Source organism: Nomascus leucogenys, chromosome 12 (assembly GCF_006542625.1).
Source record: "Nomascus leucogenys isolate Asia chromosome 12, Asia_NLE_v1, whole genome shotgun sequence".
Lineage (NCBI taxonomy): Eukaryota > Metazoa > Chordata > Mammalia > Primates > Hylobatidae > Nomascus > Nomascus leucogenys.
Window position 1 is genome coordinate 1,407,989 of NC_044392.1, and position 19,479 is coordinate 1,427,467.

The following is a 19,479-nucleotide window of genomic DNA, read 5'->3' on the forward strand; positions in this document are numbered from 1 at the left end:
AAGAACGTCCAGCCACACAGCAAATCCGTGATGAAGTTGGGACTGGGGTATGGGTCTCCTCTTCCCGAGTCCTCGGAGTTCCTGGATGGAGTCACATTTGTTCACGGCCAGGGAGGAAGGTTTGATGGAGGCCTGCAGGAAACAATAACCAGGCGCAAGGCTTTGGGAGTTGAAGCATAACTTCTGCGAGATAGAAACAAGATTGACATGGGCACTCGTGCAGAATGACGGGCTCCTTTCGGACTCCCAGAACTACAGCCCCTTATGCACCTTGGGATCCGCGGCCAGCCCCTGCGTAAGGAGGGACGCGTAGTCTTTTCCCCGCCCCGCCCTCCCGGCGCGCCCGCCTCCGAGGCCGCCCTCGCTTCGTCCTTCCCAGCAAGCTCCGCGCCGGCGCCGGCTATTGATTGGCTGAGGCGGGAGCAGGCGGCTCGCCGGCAGCAGTTACTCGGGGTTTCCGGTGCGAGGCCAGAGCTGGGGAAGCCGTCGGACGTCGGCGGTGAGGTACGTGCCGCGGCGGCCGGTGGGCGAGACTGTCTGAGGGTGTGCGGGCCGGGATGTTCTCGGCCTGTGTGGAAATCACGCCAACTCCCCGCGTGGCCCGGGGGGGGGGGGGGGCCTGTCTGGGGGTATGCGCATGCGCGGGCGTGCCTCGCGGCTGGAGGGCGCGCGGGGCGTGGGTGGCTGCGCGCGCGGGGGGCGCACGTGGGGCCTGGGGGGCGGGGGCGGCGCCGGGAGTCCCGCCACGTCAGTCTCCGGCCCTGAGCCAATCCCGCGCCCGGCCTGCCGCGAGGGGGCCGGTTGTGCCGGGAAGTGGCTCCAGGGAGAAAAGAGGCCTCTTCCCTCACCCGCTGCGGGAGCGGCGCCCCGAAAGCCTGCCCCGGCACGCCGGGCTCCCCTGACCCGCCAAGACCAGAGAGCCGTTGGCGCCTCCCGCCCGGGCCTGCCGGTCCGTTTATTTTAAGAAGCTTTGTGCGCCTGCCGTGGGGATTTCTGATCCAGGCTGCGAAGAATTTCGAAGTCTGGAAAATAGCAACTGTGTTTGTTTCTAAAGGATCTGCTGCTGACCCAGCATCGCTCATCACAATGAAGAACCAAGACAAAAAGAACGGGGCCGCCAAACAATCCAACCCAAAAAGCATCCCGGGACAACCGGAAGCGGGATCCGAGGGAGCCCAGGAGCGGCCCAGCCAGGCGGCTCCTGCAGCAGAAGCAGAAGGTCCCGGCGGCCGCCAGGCTCCTCGGAAGCCGGAGGGTGTGTGCCAGCTCTGCGCTGCCGGCGGGCAGGGGGAGGAGCTGTGGGGTCGGCCTCGCTTCTGGACTTAGAGGTGGAGGCCGGGTTGTCCGGGAGGAGGAGATGTAGAGTGAGAGGACAGTGCTGGGGCCGCGGTCCCCCCTGCGTTCTGGCGAGTTGGCGGAGCTGCCCCCTCTAAGCACAGGAACAGAGTTCGGGAGAGAAGCTCTGACGGGATTGAGTCAGGTGGCAGCCAAGCGAGGCACACAGTCAGGAAATCCAGGTCCCGTTAGAAACACCTCAGCCACCAGCAGCTAACTGCCCTTCCTGTTTGAGGCATTTCTAGAATGATCTGAATGGCAAGAAATGGTTTTGTGTGTGTGTGTGGGGGGGGAAGGAGATGGACTAGAAGTTGCTCCATATGCCATCCATACTTTTATGATCTAACAAATATGTTCGGGTGGTAGTGAGAAATAGTTGTGTCATTTCACAAGTAGACAAAGAAGTTAAGCAACGATTACTGTAATTTCTTGATTTAAAAGACGTTTCGAATCTAAATTCCGACAGAAACTAGATTTGCTGAATGATACTCCATTCTTGCTTCTCAGTTTCCATAAAAAAAGAAAAGTTAGGCAACATTTAACTCAAACTGATGAGTTTGGCTGGGCCTGAAAAATCCCAACCAGTGATACAATCGTCTTCTTTCTCGCTCTACCCCTCATCCTCTCCTGCTCTAGGGGCTCAAGCCAAAACGGCGCAGTCTGGGGCCCTTCGTGATGTCTCTGAGGAGCTGAGCCGCCAATTCGAAGACATACTGAGCACATACTGTGTGGACAATAACCAGGGGGGCCCCGGCGAGGATGGGGCACAGGGTGAGCCGGCTGAACCCGAAGATACAGAGAAGTCCCGGACATATGTGGCAAGGAATGGGGAGCCTGAACCAACTCCAGTAGTCAATGGAGAGAAGGAACCCTCCAAGGGGGATCCAAGCACAGAAGAGATCCGGCAGAGTGACGAGGTCGGAGACCGAGACCACCGAAGGCCACAGGAGAAGAAAAAAGCCAAGGGTTTGGGTGAGCAGAGGGCAGCTCTTTGTGAAGCTGGTGAGGAGAGGGAGTTTGGACTTGACGTTCTCTGGGCCAGTCTGTTCTGCCAGGATTCAAAGGAAAACGGTACTTCTCAGAGCAGCAAGTCACTCTAGTCTAATCAAAGCCAGGGATGTGGGGGCCACGGCATAGAGAGATGCAGGAGTTCCCAGCACAAAGCCTTCTGGCTTTTGAAGCAACTGGAGCTTGGCATGGGACCTGTTCTCTCTTTGAGAAAATGGAGACAGGAGGCCAGGGTAGGCTCCTGTGCCAGCCAGTACTACCTGCTGTGTGACCTTGGGTGTGTCCCTTCTCCTCTCTGGGTCTTAGTTTATACTTCTCTTTACAGCAAGAAAATTAGACTAGGCCAGAGTTGAAAACCCAAATATCTGCATAAGTTGGGCTGGCCATGGGGCCACATGAAGATGGAGGCTTTACTGCTTCCTGATTAGTTGCTCTCAGCTAGCCAACTGAGAGCAGGCAAAACTGCAGGCTGGGTGTAGCCAGGCTTTTTTTTTTTTTTTTAAGAAAAGCCAGAAATCTAGAGTTATGTGAGAACTCTAGATTTTTTCATAGTTAGCAGCTAAAATGGTAAGAGCCAAACAAAACCCATCCGTGGGTTGGATTTGGCACACATGCCTGCGAATTGCAGTCTCCATGCTGATCTCTTGGGCCCTTCTGGGGAGGCAGAGGGAAGGCTCCCTGACTCAGGCACAGGCAATGGGGAATAGGCAGTGACAGTCATTTTACAGCAGGGTATGTATGTTTAAGAGTCTAGGCCGGGTGCGGTGGCTCACGCCTGTAATTGCAGCACTTTGGGAGGCCGAGGCAGGTGGATCACCTGAGGGTCAGGAGTTCGAGAACAGCCTGGCCAACATGATGAAATCCCGTCTCTACTAAAAATACAAAAATTAGGTGGGCATGCTGGCACACGCCTGTAATCCCAGCTACTTGGGAGGCTGAGGCAGGAGAATGGCTTGAACCCGGGAGGCGGAGGTTGCAGTGAACCGAGATTGTGCCACTACATCCAGCCTGGGTGACGAGTGAAACTCCGTCTCAAAAAAAAAAAAAAAAAAGAATCTAGAATCTAAGTCGAGTGTCATTATATCCATGTTTTATTCCTATTCCCTCCTCCCCTTATGTATCATCTTACTTTAAAGAGGAATTTTTAAAAATCTTAGGGACGGCTAGGCACAGTGGCTCACACCTGTAACCCCAGCATTTTGGGAGGCCAAGGCAGGCAGATCATGAAGTCAGGAGTTTGAGACCAGCCTAGCCAACATGGTGAAACCCCGTTTCTACTAAAGATACGAAAAATTAGCCGGGCGTGGTGGCATGTGCCTGTAATCCCAGCTACTCAGGAGGCTGAGGCAGGAGAATCACTTGAACCTGGGAGGCAGAGGTTGCAGTGAGCTGAAATCATGCCATTGCACTCCAGCCTGGGTGACAGGGTGAGACTCCATCTCGAAAAAAGAAAAAATCTTAGCGTCACATACATGGAAAGCATCATCTTCTTCTTCCCCCGCCGTGCCCCGCCGAGACGGAGTCTTGTTCTGTCACCCAGGCTGGAGTGCACTGGTGCGATCTCAGCTCACTGCAAGCTCCACCTCCCAGGTTCACACCATTCTCCTGCCTCAGCCTCCCGAGTAGCTGGGACTATAGGCGCCTGCCACCACGCCCAGCGAATTTTTTTGTTTTTTTTTTTTTTAGTAGTGACAAGGTTTCACTGTGTTAGCCAGGATGGTCTCGATCTCCTGACCTTGTGATCCGCCCACCTCGGCCTCCCAAAGTGCTGGGATTACCGGCGTAAGCCACCGTGTCCTGCCTTTTTTTTTTTTAATTAATTTTTTTAGACAGAGTCTCACTCTGTCACTAAGCTGGAGTGCAGTGGTGCGATCTGGGCTCACTGCAACCTCCGCCTCCTGGGTTCAAGCGATTCTCCTACCCCAGCCTCCAGAGTAACTGGGACTACAGGCATGTGCCACCACACCCAGCTAATTTTTTTGTGTATCTTTAGTGGAGATAGGGTTTCACCATGTTAGGATGGTCTCGATCTCTTGACCTCGTGATCCGCCTGCCTCAGCCTCCCAAAGTGCTGGGATTACAGGCGTGAGCCACCTCGCCCGGCCGAAAGTATCTTCATTTTAAAGTTCACTGTTTGGCTACTTTGTTGACAAGAGTTTAGTATTTCTCAAGGAGGCTAAGATACCTATTCCTTTTTGGATCCTACCGCTATCAAGAGGGTGGGCCTTCCTTGCATTGAAACAGTATGAAACAGAAGCCCTGAATTCATAAGTGGGACACCTTTCCTCTCTTGGTAGAGCAGGCAGTTTTTTTCTCCTGCCAATGGTGCCCACTAAGGAGATGTCACGAGGGTACAGTCGTTCATTTGATAAGCATTTGTTGAGTATATCCTCTGTGATGGTACTATGGACAGTACTGGGGCTACAGCGAGGGCAGGATTGAGTTGGTCCCTATGGCAAGGAAGGCAGCTAATCGACAAGCAAAATATAAAGTATGATGGGGAGGGCTATCTTCAGCACTCACGAGTGTGAGCCCAGGCCTGGAGGCGACCCCTGGAGAAGGGGGTGCATGTCTTTGCTCCTGTGCTTTGCAGGGAAGGAGATCACGTTGCTGATGCAGACACTGAATACTCTGAGTACCCCAGAGGAGAAGCTGGCCGCTCTGTGCAAGAAGTACGCTGAACTGGTCAGTTCCCCCTCCGCGGGCACCTTCCCTGCCTTGGGAAAATCAGCATGCCACCTGATGTAGGGTTGGGGGTGCAGAGGCAGGTAGGTGGCTTCATTCCTGTTCAGCTTTTCTCTGAACTATCTGTTAAATGGGGGATCACTCCCAGCCAGCCTCTTCAGGACTGTGCATCAAGAGGAGAAACTGCATATTCCTTGAAAGAACTTTCTCAAAGAATGATTCCAAGGTGGTGGAGCCCTTGTTCCTGGCCTGAGTCCAAGACACCTTGTGGTCTTGATGCGTCTTCCTCAAATACAGATGTATAGAGCCAATCACAATGAATAAAACTAACACTAGTCACTTGATACTTTTTCCTTTTACTCCAGAGCAGTCTTCTTGTCACTGCCTCCTCATATTCCCCATGACATTGACTTTTAACAGAAACTAGACTAGCTGTCTTGTAGGATGCCCCCTTCTAGCTTTGTCATCTCTGTGGTATCATTTTACTTCTTTACCTCCTAGTGCCTGTAAGTGAAGTAGAGGTTAGCTCTAAAGCTTGATCCAATTCAGCTTCAACTTTTTGACAAGAATTCTTCATAAGTACTTCATGTTCCATCACAATAAATGCAAAGCATGCTCTTCCCACTCTGTTGTAACATTGTTCAGTGGGTTGGGGGTGGGGCAGCCAGATTCTTCCATCATCAGGTCCCCTGTCAGAATTTGAACTAACAGATTTATCCATTGATGGTCACAGCCTATGTATGTATGTATGTATTTATTTATTTTTATTTATTTATTTTTTGATACGGGGTCTTGCTCTGTCACCCAGGCTGGAGTGGAGTGGCACAATCTCGGCTCACTGCAAGCTCCACCTCCCGGGTTCACGCCATTCTCCTGCCTCAGCCTCCCGAGTAGCTGGGACTACAGGCGCCCGCCACCATGCCAGGCTATTTTTTTTTTTTTTAGTAGAGACGGGGTTTCAGCGTGTTAGCCAGGATGGTCTCGATCTCCTGACCTCGTGATCTGGCCGCCTTGGCCTTCCAAAGTGCTGGGATTACAGGCTTGAGCCACCGCGCCCGGCCTATTTATTTATTTATTTATTTATTTAGAGTCAGAGTCTCGCTTTGTCTCCAGGCTGGAGTGCAGTGGTGCAATCTCGGCTCACTGCAACCTCCATCTCCTGGGTTCAAGTGATTCTCCTGCCTCAGCCCCGCGAGTAGCTGGGATTACAGGTGCATGCCACCATGCCTGGCTAAATTTTGTATGTTTTATTAGAGACAGAGTTTCACTATGTTGGCCAGGATGGTCTCGATTTCTTGACCTCGTGATCCGCCCGTCTCAGCCTCTCAAAGTGCTGGGATTACAGGTGTGAGCCACTGCGCCTGGCCTCTAAGTATTTATTTTAAAATTAATTCATTCCACACACATTTATTAATATTTTCCTGTAAGGAACTTTACTCATCTGTAAAATGGGGAATGTCATACCTGCCTAATGACATTCTTATAAGGATTAAATAAAAGGTATAAGGAAGATAAGCACCCTTTTAGAGTGATCCAGCCAGGGAAAAATTGCTGATGCAAGAGAGGAAATGAGTTGCTGGAGTGGTGTGAGTAGGGGAGGGGAGTTGAGGCCCAGTGCCCAAGAAGGGGGCTTGGCTGTGGTAACCACATGGCTAGGTCTGTGTGACTGGAGGAGAGGACGGGGCAGGTGGACTGGCAGATGTGGAGCTTGTGCCCCTGATTCTCTAGTTTTTTCTGTGTTTTGAGATTTGATGAGAACGATGAAATAGTTGTCTGGAAGGAGAGGAGTGAATAGCATATGCATTGTGTTGGGATTGCTGGTCTTCCTGAAATTGGTGGCCATGAATTTAAAGTGAGACTCTTCAAGTAGGGTTGTTTTAGTACTGGTGTAAAGCAGGAAGGTGCTTTACTAGGGTTGCAGTACTACTGGGGAAGGGCCAAGAGAGTTGAGGGTGTAAGAAATCCAAGCCAGGTAATGTGGTGATTTTAAAGGAGAGTGGAAGGATGGTTGAGTCAATGGATTGGAGGTCCTATAGGGTAAGAGACTTTCTGAGGATCACAGATATTGATTGGAATGAGCTAAAAAGATAAGTGATGGTAGTCCTGGCCCGGGATGCTGGAAATTGAGATAGTGGGTGTGCTCTCTGGTGGTGACAAAGTCTAGATCTGTGCTGTCCAAGATAAATTCGTCTCTAGCTAATTGACATGTGGCCAGTTTGAATTTGAACATGCTATAAATGTAAGATACACATCAGATTTTGAAGACTTAAGCAAAAACAAAGAATATAAAACATCTCACTCTTTTTTGTGAGATAGTGTCTCAGTCACCCAGGCTGAAGTGCAATGGCGTGACGTCCTGCTCCCAGGTTCAAAGGATTCTCCTGCCTCACAGCCTCCCGAGTAACTGGGATTACAGGCGCATGCCACCATACTGGCTACTTTTTTGTATTTTTTCTAGTAGAAACGGGGTTTCACCATGTTGGCCAGGCTGGTCTTGAACTCCTGAGCTCAAGTGATCTGCCTGCCTCAGCCTCCCAAAGTGCTGGGATTACAGGCATGAGCCACCGCTCCCGGCCTCACTTTTTTACATTGATTCCGTGTTGAAATTGTAATGTTTTGGATATTGGGCTAAATACATATATTACTAAAATTAATTTCACCTGTTTTTTTTACTTTTTTAGTGTGGCCAGTAAAATATTTTTAATTACTGATGTGGTTTACATTATATTTCTGTTGTACAGGCCTGGATAGGGTCATGGGAGGGGAACTGAGCTGGGGAAAGGAGTGGGTTTGTGGAAGAGGTGATGGACTGTGAGGCCAGGTAGTCAGAAGGATTATCTGTTGATACTGAAGTGGCCACAAATGAGAAAAGTAATTGTATTGGGGAGAACACTGATGAACCCAGTGCTAACGTTTTGAAGGAATGTGAGGGAGCGATGGGGGTCTGTCTGTTCATAGGCACAAGGTACGGTGGCAGGTGGTCTCATCCTCGGGCATGAGTGTCCAGCAAGTTGGGGAAATGCAACAGGTTGAAGTGGCTCTAGTGGCCCAGAGTCAGAGCTGGAATAGGAATTGGCATCTGCTGGCTGTGTGGCCCCTGCTTGCCCTAGTGAGTTACCATTTCTCTGTCCCTACGGTGGAGCCTTTGCGGTTATTGTGAGTTCATGGGAGGAGCGTGTAAGCACCGGCACAGCATCAGCCCATGAGAGCGCTCCTGGCCTGAGAGGGTATGGGTCAGGGCAGCTCAGGGGACCCTAGACCTGCACAGTGATCCCCCCACCAGGAAGGCCCCACAAGATGCTCACCTGCCTTCCCTATCCCTGTCCCCAGCTGGAGGAGCACCGGAATTCACAGAAGCAGATGAAGCTCCTACAGAAAAAGCAGAGCCAGCTGGTGCAAGAGAAGGACCACCTGCGCGGTGAGCACAGCAAGGCTGTCCTGGCCCGCAGCAAGCTTGAGAGCCTATGCCGTGAGCTGCAGCGGCACAACCGCTCCCTCAAGGTAGGCCTGGGCCCCCTGGAACAGGTGACTCTGGTTTCCTTGACTTCCACTTAGTGTTTCTTTCGTGGGCTTTCCTCTTAAAAAATAATTCAGGCTAGGGCCAGGTGCAGTGGCCCACATAAGTCATTAAAAATCTTCTGGCCACTAAAAAAACCAGGTGAAATTAATTTTAGTAACATACTTAACCCAATATCCAAAACATTACAGTTTCAACATGGAATCAGTGTAAAAAAGCAAGGCTGGGTGCGGTGGCTCACACCTGTAATCCCAGCACTTTGGGTGGCTGAGGTGGATGGATCACTTGAGGCCAGGAGTTTGAGACCAACCTGGTCAACGTAGTGAAACCCCATTTACTAAAAATACAAAAATTCGCCGAGTATGCTGGCACATGCCTATAATCCCAGCTACTCAGGTGGCTGAGGCACGGGAATTGCTTGCACCCGGGAAGCTGAGGTTGCAGTGAGCCAAGATTGCATCACTGCGTTACAGCCTGGGCAACAGAGTGAGACTCAGTGTCCCAAAAAAAAAAAGTAGTGCAGGCTTGTGGCATAGAAATACACTTTCTCAATAATGCCTTATGTTAAGAGAGTACTGCTTGTAACCATTTGACATGTATTAGATAAGGTGAAGGATAAAGTACTAAGAGAATCCGTAATGCACTGGCGTCAGTATTTCTCAATGAAATGGCAGTCCCCTGGTAAGCGGAGGCCTGGCCCTGACAAGCAGCTCTTGTCCCAGAGGTTGGTCAGTCAGGAACCTGGGTCCCTCCCATGTTCTGCTTCTTCTATGGTGAGGTCAGTCTGTGGTTACACCAAGTTTAAATACAGCCTTTTAACTTTCTTTTTTGTATGTAAAATCTTACATGTAGTTTTTAGAATGAAATTATTATATATGTACCATTTCATATCCTGTGCCTTTTTTCACTTTACATAACGTTTTTCCCTATCAGCATGTGTAGGGCTATCTTCTAATTATATGGATATATTATATTAGTGCCCTAGTTAAAGCATTTTGGGGGTTGTTTACAATTTTTCATTATTACATATAGAACTATAGTGAAAATTCTTGTTACATTTATCACTGGTCAGTTACATAGAACTTATCTGTAGAATAAGTGATGGAAGTGAAATGGCTGGGTCACAGTACATGCAGATTTCTCATTTTAATAGATTTTGCTGGATTGCCTTCCAGTGAGGGGCAGTGTGCCTCCCCCATCAAAAGTGTCGAGTGCCTAATTCTGCACAACTTTGCAAACCCTGGGTGTCACTAAATTTTAACAGCTTGGTCTCTGGGCATACAGAGGGGACAAATGCACATTAATCTGAAATCTGGAAGAAAAGGCCTTAGGAGATCCGACTTGCTTCAGAACGGCACTTAGCACTACATGTGTGCATGTGCGCCTGCGTTGTTTCTTTTTTTTTGTTTTTTTTTTTGCGGGGGGGATGGAGTCTTGCTCTGTGGCCCATCGCTCAGGCTGGAGTGCAGTGGTGCGATCTTGGTTCACCACAACCTCCGCCTCCCAGGTTCAAACGACTCCTCTGCCTCAGCCTCCCAAGCAGCTGGGACCACAGGTGCACGCAATCACGCCGGCTAATTTTTGTATTTTAAGTAGAAATGGGGTTTCACTATATTGGCCAGGCTGGTCTCAAACTCCTGACCTCGTGATCCACCTACCTCAGCCTCCCAAAGTGCTGGGATTACAGGCGTGAGCCACCGCGCCTGCCATGTACCTGCATTTTTCTAGGGGGAGAATCTCACTTGATGTCACCTGATGTACAGAGGGGCCCATTGGAACCTGCATTGCATAACATCTTGGAGCCTGGCTACTCCTCACTTTGGGAGCAGGGAGGGCTGTTGGCAGAGACCATCTGTGGACTAGCTGGGGGACCCTTGTGAGGCAGCAGTGGATGATGGCTCTCGGGCTGACTTCTTTGCCCAGGAAGAAGGTGTGCAGCGGGCCCGGGAGGAGGAGGAGAAGCGCAAGGAGGTGACCTCGCACTTCCAGGTGACACTGAATGACATCCAGCTGCAGATGGAACAGCACAACGAGCGCAACTCCAAGCTGCGCCAAGAGAACATGGAGCTGGCCGAGAGGCTCAAGAAGCTGATTGAGCAATATGAGCTGCGAGAGGAGGTACGGGTATCACGGACAGCAGTCATGGCCCAGAAATTGTGAGGTTTTAAGTGTGTGCTAGGCACTGGGACAGTACCTTTTCAGGCTTCATCCCATTCTCCCTTTCTTCCTCCTCCTCCTTGGGAGGAGAGTAATGTTATTCCTCATAGATAAAAAACAGGTGTGGAGAAGAGACTCCCAGCCACACAGCCCCAGGTCCACAGTGCCTTGTCCCAAATGACTGGGCCAGGCATCTTTTGGCATTTGAACTATCCACATTTTAGAATGGAGGTACATAGATGGACTGTGTGTTATATAGCACCCTCAGCAGGGCCTTGGGGAAGCCAGACACATTAATGTGTTTATGCAGTAGAACTTCCAAATACTCACCTACATTGTGAGCTTACAATGATGCAGGTCAAGTTTGGCTGCCAGCTTATGGCAATTTCCATTTTCAGAGCTTTGTAGAATTTGGAATTGCAGGGGAGGGGCTGTACCTGTGATCAGTGATGGACTCCAGAGACTGCGTCCACTGATGCCTTGTTGCTCCTGCCACTTAAAAGGCAGAATTATCAGGCCGGGCGTGCTGGCTCATGCCTGTAATCCCAACACTTTGGGAGGCCAAAGCGGGCGGATCACCTGAGGTCAGGAGTTCAAGACCAGCCTGGCCAACATGGTGAAACCCTGTCTCTACTAAAAACACAAAAAATTAGCCAGGTGTGGTGGTGCACGCCTGTAGTCCCAGCTACTCGGGAGGCTGAGGCAGGAGAATTGCTTGAACCCAGGAGGCAGAGTTTGCAATGAGCCAAGATTGTGCTACTGCACTGTAGCCTGGGTGACACACCAAGACTCCATCTCAAAAAAAAAAAAAAAAAAGCAGGATGTCACTCCCTTTGTCACTGCGTTGGCTGCTACCGCAGGCACTTGAATCTTTGGATCTTCCATGCCAGTCACCTGGCTGTTCTGGGCATGTTCTCATCATGAGAAGGGAGACCTGCAGCCCCCTTACAGGGCTGGCAGAGGACCTGCTCTGGATTAGGCCCTTCCCTAGCCCCTAGGGTGTGGCAGTGGGTGAGACCGGGAAGATCTACCCTCTTAGGTTCATAGGCCAAAGTGATGATGATGTGTGTAGGACCTAGAGGGCACTCCCCTGACCCACCCCTTTCCTTGCCATACTTCATCCTCTGGGAACAAAGCTGCTTGTTTGGTTTGAAGGGAGTTGGTTTGGTTCTTATCCCTCAGTGCTGAGACATAGAGGCTTCCTGGGCCACTATAGTGAGACACGAACTTCAAGAATCTGAATACCCCCGTTTTCTCTCCCCGCCAAGGCAAAAAAGGACCTAGTACTGCCTGTGGAGAAGGAGATGCAGGACTACCAGGCCCTGCTGCTTTGCATTTACAGCCCTCCCCAGACAGACACAGGCACTCTCATCATACCCAAACTGGACTTACCTGAAGTAGCACCTGAGTCCTTCACCTTCTCTCCATCCTTTCTCTCTCACCTGACACAGGTCTCCAGCGCTCCTCTAGTAGGCAGGACAGCCATTCCTTGGGGATGCACATGTCTAGTCTTTGCCAACTGAGCTAGGCTGTTATGTTCTTAGAGGCATTGTTTTTCCCCATTCTTCCCATTTACAAGAGAATCAGGGACACAGCAGTGAGGGCTTCCAGCCCCATAGGCGATCAATCCTGGGGTCAGAGATTTGAGTGTGTTTATTGCTTGGCTTCTTGGGAGCAGATTCCATCCATAAACCATGTGCTTACCAAGGTCTGATTCACTGGGAGAGAAACCAGGTGAGGTTGGAAAGCTGACCTTCCAGAGACTTGGGACCCGTGTTGTGTGGTACACATGGGAGTCCATCATTATCAGATTGAGATGGGGGGCTGGGCAAAGTGCCCTGTTCTGTGGCTGTGGGGCCACCCTGAGAAAGGGAGCACCTGACAAGCTGACTGCTCCCACCATCTTTGTTGCAGCATATCGACAAAGTCTTCAAACACAAGGACCTACAACAGCAGCTAGTGGATGCCAAGCTCCAGCAGGCCCAGGAGATGCTAAAGGAGGCAGAAGAGCGGCACCAGCGGGAGAAGGATTTTGTGAGGCTCAGGCCCCAGGGTTGGGGTGGGGGTGTGGGAGGAGGCAGGTTGGGCTCTGGCTCAGCTCATAGCCAGGTTATATGGGAGAAGTCTGGCCAGACCAGGCACAGATTCCTTGAGTACCAGTCTGAGAGCAGGAAGCCTCAGTGGGTCTGGTGCTTGTGGCTAAAAACCAAACATAGCCCCTGGGGGCTTCTGACAGGATCTGGGGTTCTGTCTTGGAAATAGCTCCTGAAAGAGGCAGTAGAGTCCCAGAGGATGTGTGAGCTGATGAAGCAGCAAGAGACCCACCTGAAACAACAGGTGAGAGCATATAACCTGACCCTGTGCCTTCAAGGTCCCCTCACTGGGCCCCATCCTGGGGATAGTGAAATGGGACCCTCATTCTAGGACTGGCTGTGTCCTGGCTGCCATGAGACCTTGGTTGAGCCTTTGTTCTTTCCGGACCTGCACAGTACCTATGTGGTGGTGACCAGGTAGTTAGGTGGGCTCAGAGGATTTCATTTGTAGCTCAGAAATGTATTGCTTTTGAGGAGGTAGGAACAGAAGAGTTTGAAAATCAACATAAAGGCAAAATAAAAGTCACCCTACTTTCCAGGCTTAGCATTTTGGATTATATCCTTCCAAATATATAGCTTTGCTTTGTTTTAAGGAAAAATAGTATCTCAATAGAATTACTGGGTCAGAGAGTCAAGGACGGGTCTGACTGTGTTGCCCAGAGTGCCTCCCAGAGAAACCCAGTCTCACCTGTGGGCTGCTTTCTCCCCCAGCTTGCCCTGTACACAGAGAAGTTTGAGGAGTTCCAGAACACACTTTCCAAAAGCAGCGAGGTATTCACCACATTCAAGCAGGAGATGGAAAAGGTAACTGTGGGCCAGGCCAGGCATGGCTGCTGGGGCATAAGCTGCTTCATTCAAAATTGTTGGGCCTGCCTTCAGGAAGCTCCCATCTGGGGTGTCTCAAGGGCAGGGCTGTTAGGAAGGTTCACAGCCTTTCCCCTCTCGAGGCAGTATCAGTGGTATGTATACACTCCAGGTTGTCCCGGGGGATGGGACAGTCTTATTTCTTTTTTTTGTTTGTTTTTTTGGGGTTTTTTTTGTTTTTGTTTTGTTTGTTTGTTTGTTTGTTTTTGTTGTTGTTGTTGTTCGAGATGGAGACTCGCCCTGTTGCCCAGGCTGGAGTGCAGTGGCATGATCTCAGCTCATTGCAGCCTTTGCCCCCCGGGTTCAAGTGATTCTCCTGCCTCAGCCTCCTGACTAGCTGGAATTACAGGCGCGTGCCACCATGCCTGGCTAATTTTTTTCTTTTTTTTCTTTTTTGTATTTTTAGTAGAGACAGGGTTTCACCATGTTGGCCAGACTGGTCTCGAACTCTTGGCCTCAAGTGATCCGCCCGCCTTGGCCTCCCAAAGTGCTGGGATTATAGGCGTGAGCCACCATGCCTGGTCCCTTACCATTTCTTGTTATTGGTGGTGGACACCTGTGACTTCCTGGTGGTGAGGCGGCACAGAGGGCATTGACTGCACCCTGTAATGCCTTGCCCCTTGGGATCAATCAGTCCCCACCTTGGAGACACAGGTGCAGTCCCCACCTTGGAGACACAGGCCTTGGAGAGGCCAGCTCTGACCATTTTCTTCTGTCTGTCACATAACCTAGATGACTAAGAAGATCAAGAAGCTGGAGAAAGAAACTACCATGTACCGGTCCCGGTGGGAGAGCAGCAACAAGGCCCTGCTTGAGATGGCTGAGGAGGTGGGGCTGTCTGATCTGCAGCCGGGTGGGGGGTGTGCACTTAGCGCATATCAGGCCCTTTCCTATATGTTCTACCCGTCAGTGACACAGCTAGCATGAGGTAGAGCTGAGATTTGCACACATTGTCCAAGTCCAAAGTTAATGCTGTTCTCTCCCCATGGGAGGTGCTGAGCCCAGGGGTAGGTCTCCCGTGGGAGTGAAGGGAGCAAATGGAAGAGAGGAATAAAAGAGCAGAAAAAACGGGTGCCAGTGATGTGCCTGGTTTACATATAAAGCAGCCCAGGTAATTTGTGATTTCATGGCCTGTAATGTAGAAGAAAGGAACTAATTGATGGAGCAGCAACTGCAAGCCAGACCTTGCTGAAAGTTTTTGGGTTTTTTTGGTCTTTTTTTTGCTGCTGAATGTTTTTAGGTGCGTTGTTCATTGAACCTTCTCTTGAGCTCTGAGGATGGTATTAGTAGTCCTGTTTTACAGATGAGACAGGCTCAAAAGCCAAGTCCTTTGCCAAGGTCATGTGGTAGATAAATGGAGGACTATGTTATCTCCAAGCCGTGCCCCTTTTCTGCACCATGCTGCCCCACCTGACAGCCTAGTCATGGCTTCAACTAGGACTGTTTCCTAGAGGGGGCCAGCTTTGGACTCGGTCCGTTCCCAGCCTTGCTAAAGTGTTTGCCGCCAAGTGGTGATGGTAAGTGGGAGGTTGATGGGACATGGCACTGAAGGTCTCATTTCTCTCCCCAGAAAACAGTCCGGGATAAAGAACTGGAGGGCCTGCAGGTAAAAATCCAACGGCTGGAGAAGCTGTGCCGGGCGCTGCAGACAGAGCGCAATGACCTGAACAAGAGGGTACAGGACCTGAGTGCTGGTGGCCAGGGCTCCCTCACTGACAGTGGCCCTGAGAGGAGGCCAGAGGGGCCTGGGGCTCAAGCATCCAGCTCCCCCAGGGTCACAGAAGCGCCTTGCTACCCAGGAGCACCGAGCACAGAAGCATCAGGCCAGACTGGGCCTCAAGAGCCCACCTCCGCCAGGGCCTAGAGAGCCTGGTGTTGGGTCATGCTGGGAAGGGAGCGGCAGCCCAGCCAGGCCTGGCCCATAAAAGGCTCCCATGCTGAGCAGCCCATTGCTGAAGCCAGGATGTTCTGACCTGGCTGGCATCTGGCACTTGCAATTTTGGATTTTGTGGGTCAGTTTTACGTATATAGGGCATTTTGCAAGGCGTTGCAAATGCATTTATACCTGTACGTGTACAGTGGGCTTGCGTTGGGGATGGGGGTGTGTACAGATGAAGTCAGTGGCTCCTCTGTGAGCTGAAGAGTCTTGAGAGGGGCTGTCATCTGTAGCTGCCATCACAGTGAGTTGGCAGGAGAAGTGACTTGAGCATTTCTCTGCCTGATTTGAGGCTCAGACCCCTCCCTGCCCTTCAGAGCTCAAGACAAGTAATACACCCAGGTCTTGACTGCATTTCTTTTGTGAGCAGGGCTTGCTTGGGCAGCTCAGGCCCTCCTAGCTGCTCTGGAGGCTCCTTTGATTCTCTGGACCTGGAAAAGGTGTCCCCAGGCAGAGCCCTGGCAGGGCGCTCAGAGCTGGGGATTTCCTGCCTAGGACAAGGGACCTGGAGAATGTTTTTGCGTGGGATGATGTGCTGGTCAGGAGCCCCTTGGGCATCTCTTCCCCTGCCCTTTGGTAGTGCCAGGACCAGGCCAATGATGCTTCTCAGTAGCCTTATCATTCACAGGTGCCTCTCTAGCCTGCACAAATGGTTGACAAGAGATCACCCAAAGGATTATTTCTGAAGGTGTTTTTTTCTTTTTTTTTTTTCTTTTTTTTCTTTTTTTGCACATGACAGTGTTTGTATTGAGGACCTTCTAAGGAAGAGGGGTGGTGTAGCAGTGGTGCCTGGGTGCCTGGCCTCCAGTGTCCCACCTCCTTCACCACCCCACTTGGCTCCTTTGCCATCTTGATGCTGAGGTTTCCTGTTTGGTGAGATCAGGTTGTTTGTTGCAAAAGAAAGGAAAGGGCTTCTGATGGCTTTGCCACAAGCTTACCTGTGGGTTTCAGTCCTGAGAGGCCACCACCAGTTCCCATCAGCACCGTCTCCATGCAGCAGTTGCTGGGCCCCAGGTCCAGCTGCCTCCTTGGCTTCATGGGTTTTTCGGCTTCCTGCCCCCAGCCCCACATGTGCAATCCTCAAGATTTGTCCTGATTCCATTTCCTGGCACCTCCCTGCCTGTCCTTGGGGATTCTACTTCTTCCTGTGTGGGAGCCCATAGCTGTTGTCTAACAGGTAAGAAATGAAATTGAACTATTGACTGGGCCCCAGAAATCCATAAAATGGCTGCAGACAGTTGTTCTCCCCCCACTCCAGTACGTAACTACTATGTACTGTGTAGAGCCATTCTAGATGCTGAATGTTCTGCTGTTGCAAACTTGCCAGGGTATTAGCCAGTGTTTGTGCAAAGCAGTTTTCTGGGACAACAGAATGACTCAGACCAAGATGGATAGGATGGTTAGGACTTTGCTTCTTGCTGTTTTTCTTTGAAGCTAGTTCATTGTCCTGCAGGTCCCTTCATCTTCCATACCTAGCCCACTCTTTTAGCCCTTACCTTAAATCTCTCAGATAAGTTGGTTCACAAAGAATGTTAAGTACTGAATCGTGTGTGACTGAGACCAGAGATGGCAAATGAATGGCACACCATTTCTCCTTCTCCTGCCCCAGGGCAGGTACCACTGATCTGCATCAGAGTTGCCTGCTATTCTCTGGTGTATCCTTCACATCTAGGTGCCCTCAGGCAGCTGTGTGAGTGTTGAGATCTCTGCCATCTCTGGCTGAGATACTGCTGTCCTGTGAAGTGTTTCCCGTGATCTTTTTCTTCCCCTTTGAATCCCTCTGTCTGCAGTAGTCCTTGCCTCCTCCTGCTCCAGTAGGGCCTCTTCCCTACCCCAGCCCCTGTGCCAGGCTAAGCTGGTACAAGAGTTGCCAACCCCACAGAGTGTTTGCTAGGCGAGAGAGGTGCAGGGAAGAGCCAGAGGTATGCACCTTCCCCCTTGAAGAGAGGGGAAAGGCCTGCAGTGGCCCACATAATTGCCTGACTCACACTTCAGCTACCTCTTAAAAGCCCGCGGAGGGACTGGAGCTGCTGGATCCCAGTGTGGTGGTGTAGGAGGCCACAGTGAGCAGGTGGCCCCAGCTGGGTTTCCCAGGTCAGGAATGTGGGCCCCAGGCAAGGTGCAGCCTTTGCTCACAGCTCCATCCATGTCGACCTTCAGGCCAGTCTGCAGATGAGGGTCCCTACCTTTTTCTTCTCTTCATTGACCAAATCATAACCAATCACTACAGCTGCTCTGCTTCTGCTTTCCAAAGTAGCCCAGGTCCTGGGCCAGATGCAGGGGAGGTGCCTATCCATGAGTGAAGGCCGGTGCCTTCCTCACCCGGGTGGGTCCCACACTCGTGACCTCAGTTTTAGGACCAAGATCTGTGTTGGTTTCTTAGATTGCTAGCTTTTCCTCCAGGGGACCACAGCAGGTGAAGCTCAAGAGCCCATGGCTCTGCTAATAGTTGTTTTCAGGGCCTTGTCCAGCTGAGAGCTTCATGTCCACCAGATTCTGAGAGGTGTCAGCAGCACTTTTTTTTTTTTTTTATTTGTTGTTTGTTTTCCATGAGGTTATTGGACCATGGGCTGAGCTCAGGCACTTTCTGTGGGAGAATGTTATTTCTGTAAAGATGGTTATTTAACCCTCCTCCACCCCATCACGGCGGCCCTGAGGGCTGACCTGGAAGCCAGTGGAGCTGCCTGGTGTCCATGGGGGAGGGCCAAGGCCTGCTGAGCTGATTCTCCAGCTGCTGCCCCAGCCCTTCCGCCTTGCACAGCACAGAGGTGGTCACCCCAGGGACAGCCAGGCACCTGCTCCTCTTGCCCTTCCTGGGGGAAGGGGGCTGCCTTCTGTCCCTGTAACTGCTTTCCTTATGGCCCAGCCCGGCCACTCAGACTTGTTTGAAGCTGCACTGGCAGCTTTTTTTGTCTCCTTTTGGTATTCACAACAGCCAGGGACTTGATTTTGATGTATTTTAAACCACATTAAATAAAGCGTCTGTTGCCTTACTTGTTTCTCTCCTGACCTGTGTGTTCCTTTGTTTCTGGATCTGATCCATTTAGCCCCTTCCATCATCACTGACTTGTCCGGGTCTGCTGCAGAGTGCCCATGGTGGTGCCCTGGTATCTTACATATTCCACAGTGTCTTCGAGCAGTCTCCACAGCCTCAGGACGCTGGCACATTCACTTGAGCTGCCAGAGTGGAGCCCTTAGCAAAGTTGGCAAGACCCTTGCATCAGAGAGGATCACACACACAAAAGTTTTCCCTGACCTGGGGGCTCACAGGCTAGTGAAAGGAAAAGGTACTTTTAGCTATAGACAGGTAAATGGTGCTGAGAGCAGAGAGGAGGCCCCTGCCCCCTTTAGCAAGGGGAGGGGGTGATACCTGAACCAAAGGGCAGGTAGGAGATTAACGTCATTTAGTGATGAAATGGTACAGCTGGGAAGCAGGTGCATGGGACTGGGAGAGGGGGTGAGGCTGGGCCCAGAGTCTGGGTACCAGGTTGAGGAATGTGGGCTAGAATCCAGAAGGCGGGGGGAGGGGGGCAACTGAAGGTGTTTCAATAGGAAATTGATAGGTTCCAGGAGTAAGGCAAAAGGCATAGAGCCAGGCATAGGCCATTTGAGGCCCAGGTTAAGAGGGGTGGACACTCATCACTGCTATTTGGGTCTGTGCTGTGGGTAGGCTCCTATAGCCCTGGCCTGCCCAAGGGAATGCACAGGGGCCTCTAATTGTATGCATTCCTTAAGGAGAGCACATTGTCTGTTCAGTTTTTACACCCCCCATTTACCCACCTCAAGCCTGGGACTCCTATGTGGGAGACATTCTGCTGGTGGCCTCACCCAGCACCCTGTTCTCTCTGGGTCCTGGGTTGGTCGGGCACAAAGGATGGTATGTG

The 19,479-nt window shown here is 51.2% G+C and overlaps 1 protein-coding gene across 1 annotated transcript; it reads left to right on the plus strand.

The window, feature by feature from the left end:
* Window positions 1-402: 402 nt before the first annotated feature.
* TXLNA (taxilin alpha) lies at window positions 403-18,588 on the plus strand. The gene is made up of 11 exons (XM_003276358.3): window positions 403-504; window positions 1,055-1,255; window positions 1,972-2,307; window positions 4,937-5,028; window positions 8,359-8,529; window positions 10,469-10,663; window positions 12,617-12,736; window positions 12,965-13,039; window positions 13,507-13,599; window positions 14,392-14,487; window positions 15,230-18,588. The coding sequence occupies exons 2-11, from the start codon at window positions 1,087-1,089 to the stop codon at window positions 15,521-15,523; spliced, it is 1,641 nt and encodes a 546-aa protein (XP_003276406.1). The 5' UTR covers window positions 403-504; window positions 1,055-1,086; the 3' UTR covers window positions 15,524-18,588.
* Window positions 18,589-19,479: the final 891 nt, after the last annotated feature.

Bases quoted from the DNA above. Each gene is read 5' to 3' on its own strand.
- TXLNA (XM_003276358.3), top strand. From the start codon at position 1,087: ATGAAGAACCAAGACAAAAAGAACGGGGCCGCCAAACAATCCAACCCA. The intron at 1,256-1,971 runs GTGTGTGCCAGC...CTCCTGCTCTAG, and splicing joins GGCTCCTCGGAAGCCGGAGG to GGGCTCAAGCCAAAACGGCG. The intron at 5,029-8,358 runs GTCAGTTCCCCC...CCCTGTCCCCAG, and splicing joins GCAAGAAGTACGCTGAACTG to CTGGAGGAGCACCGGAATTC.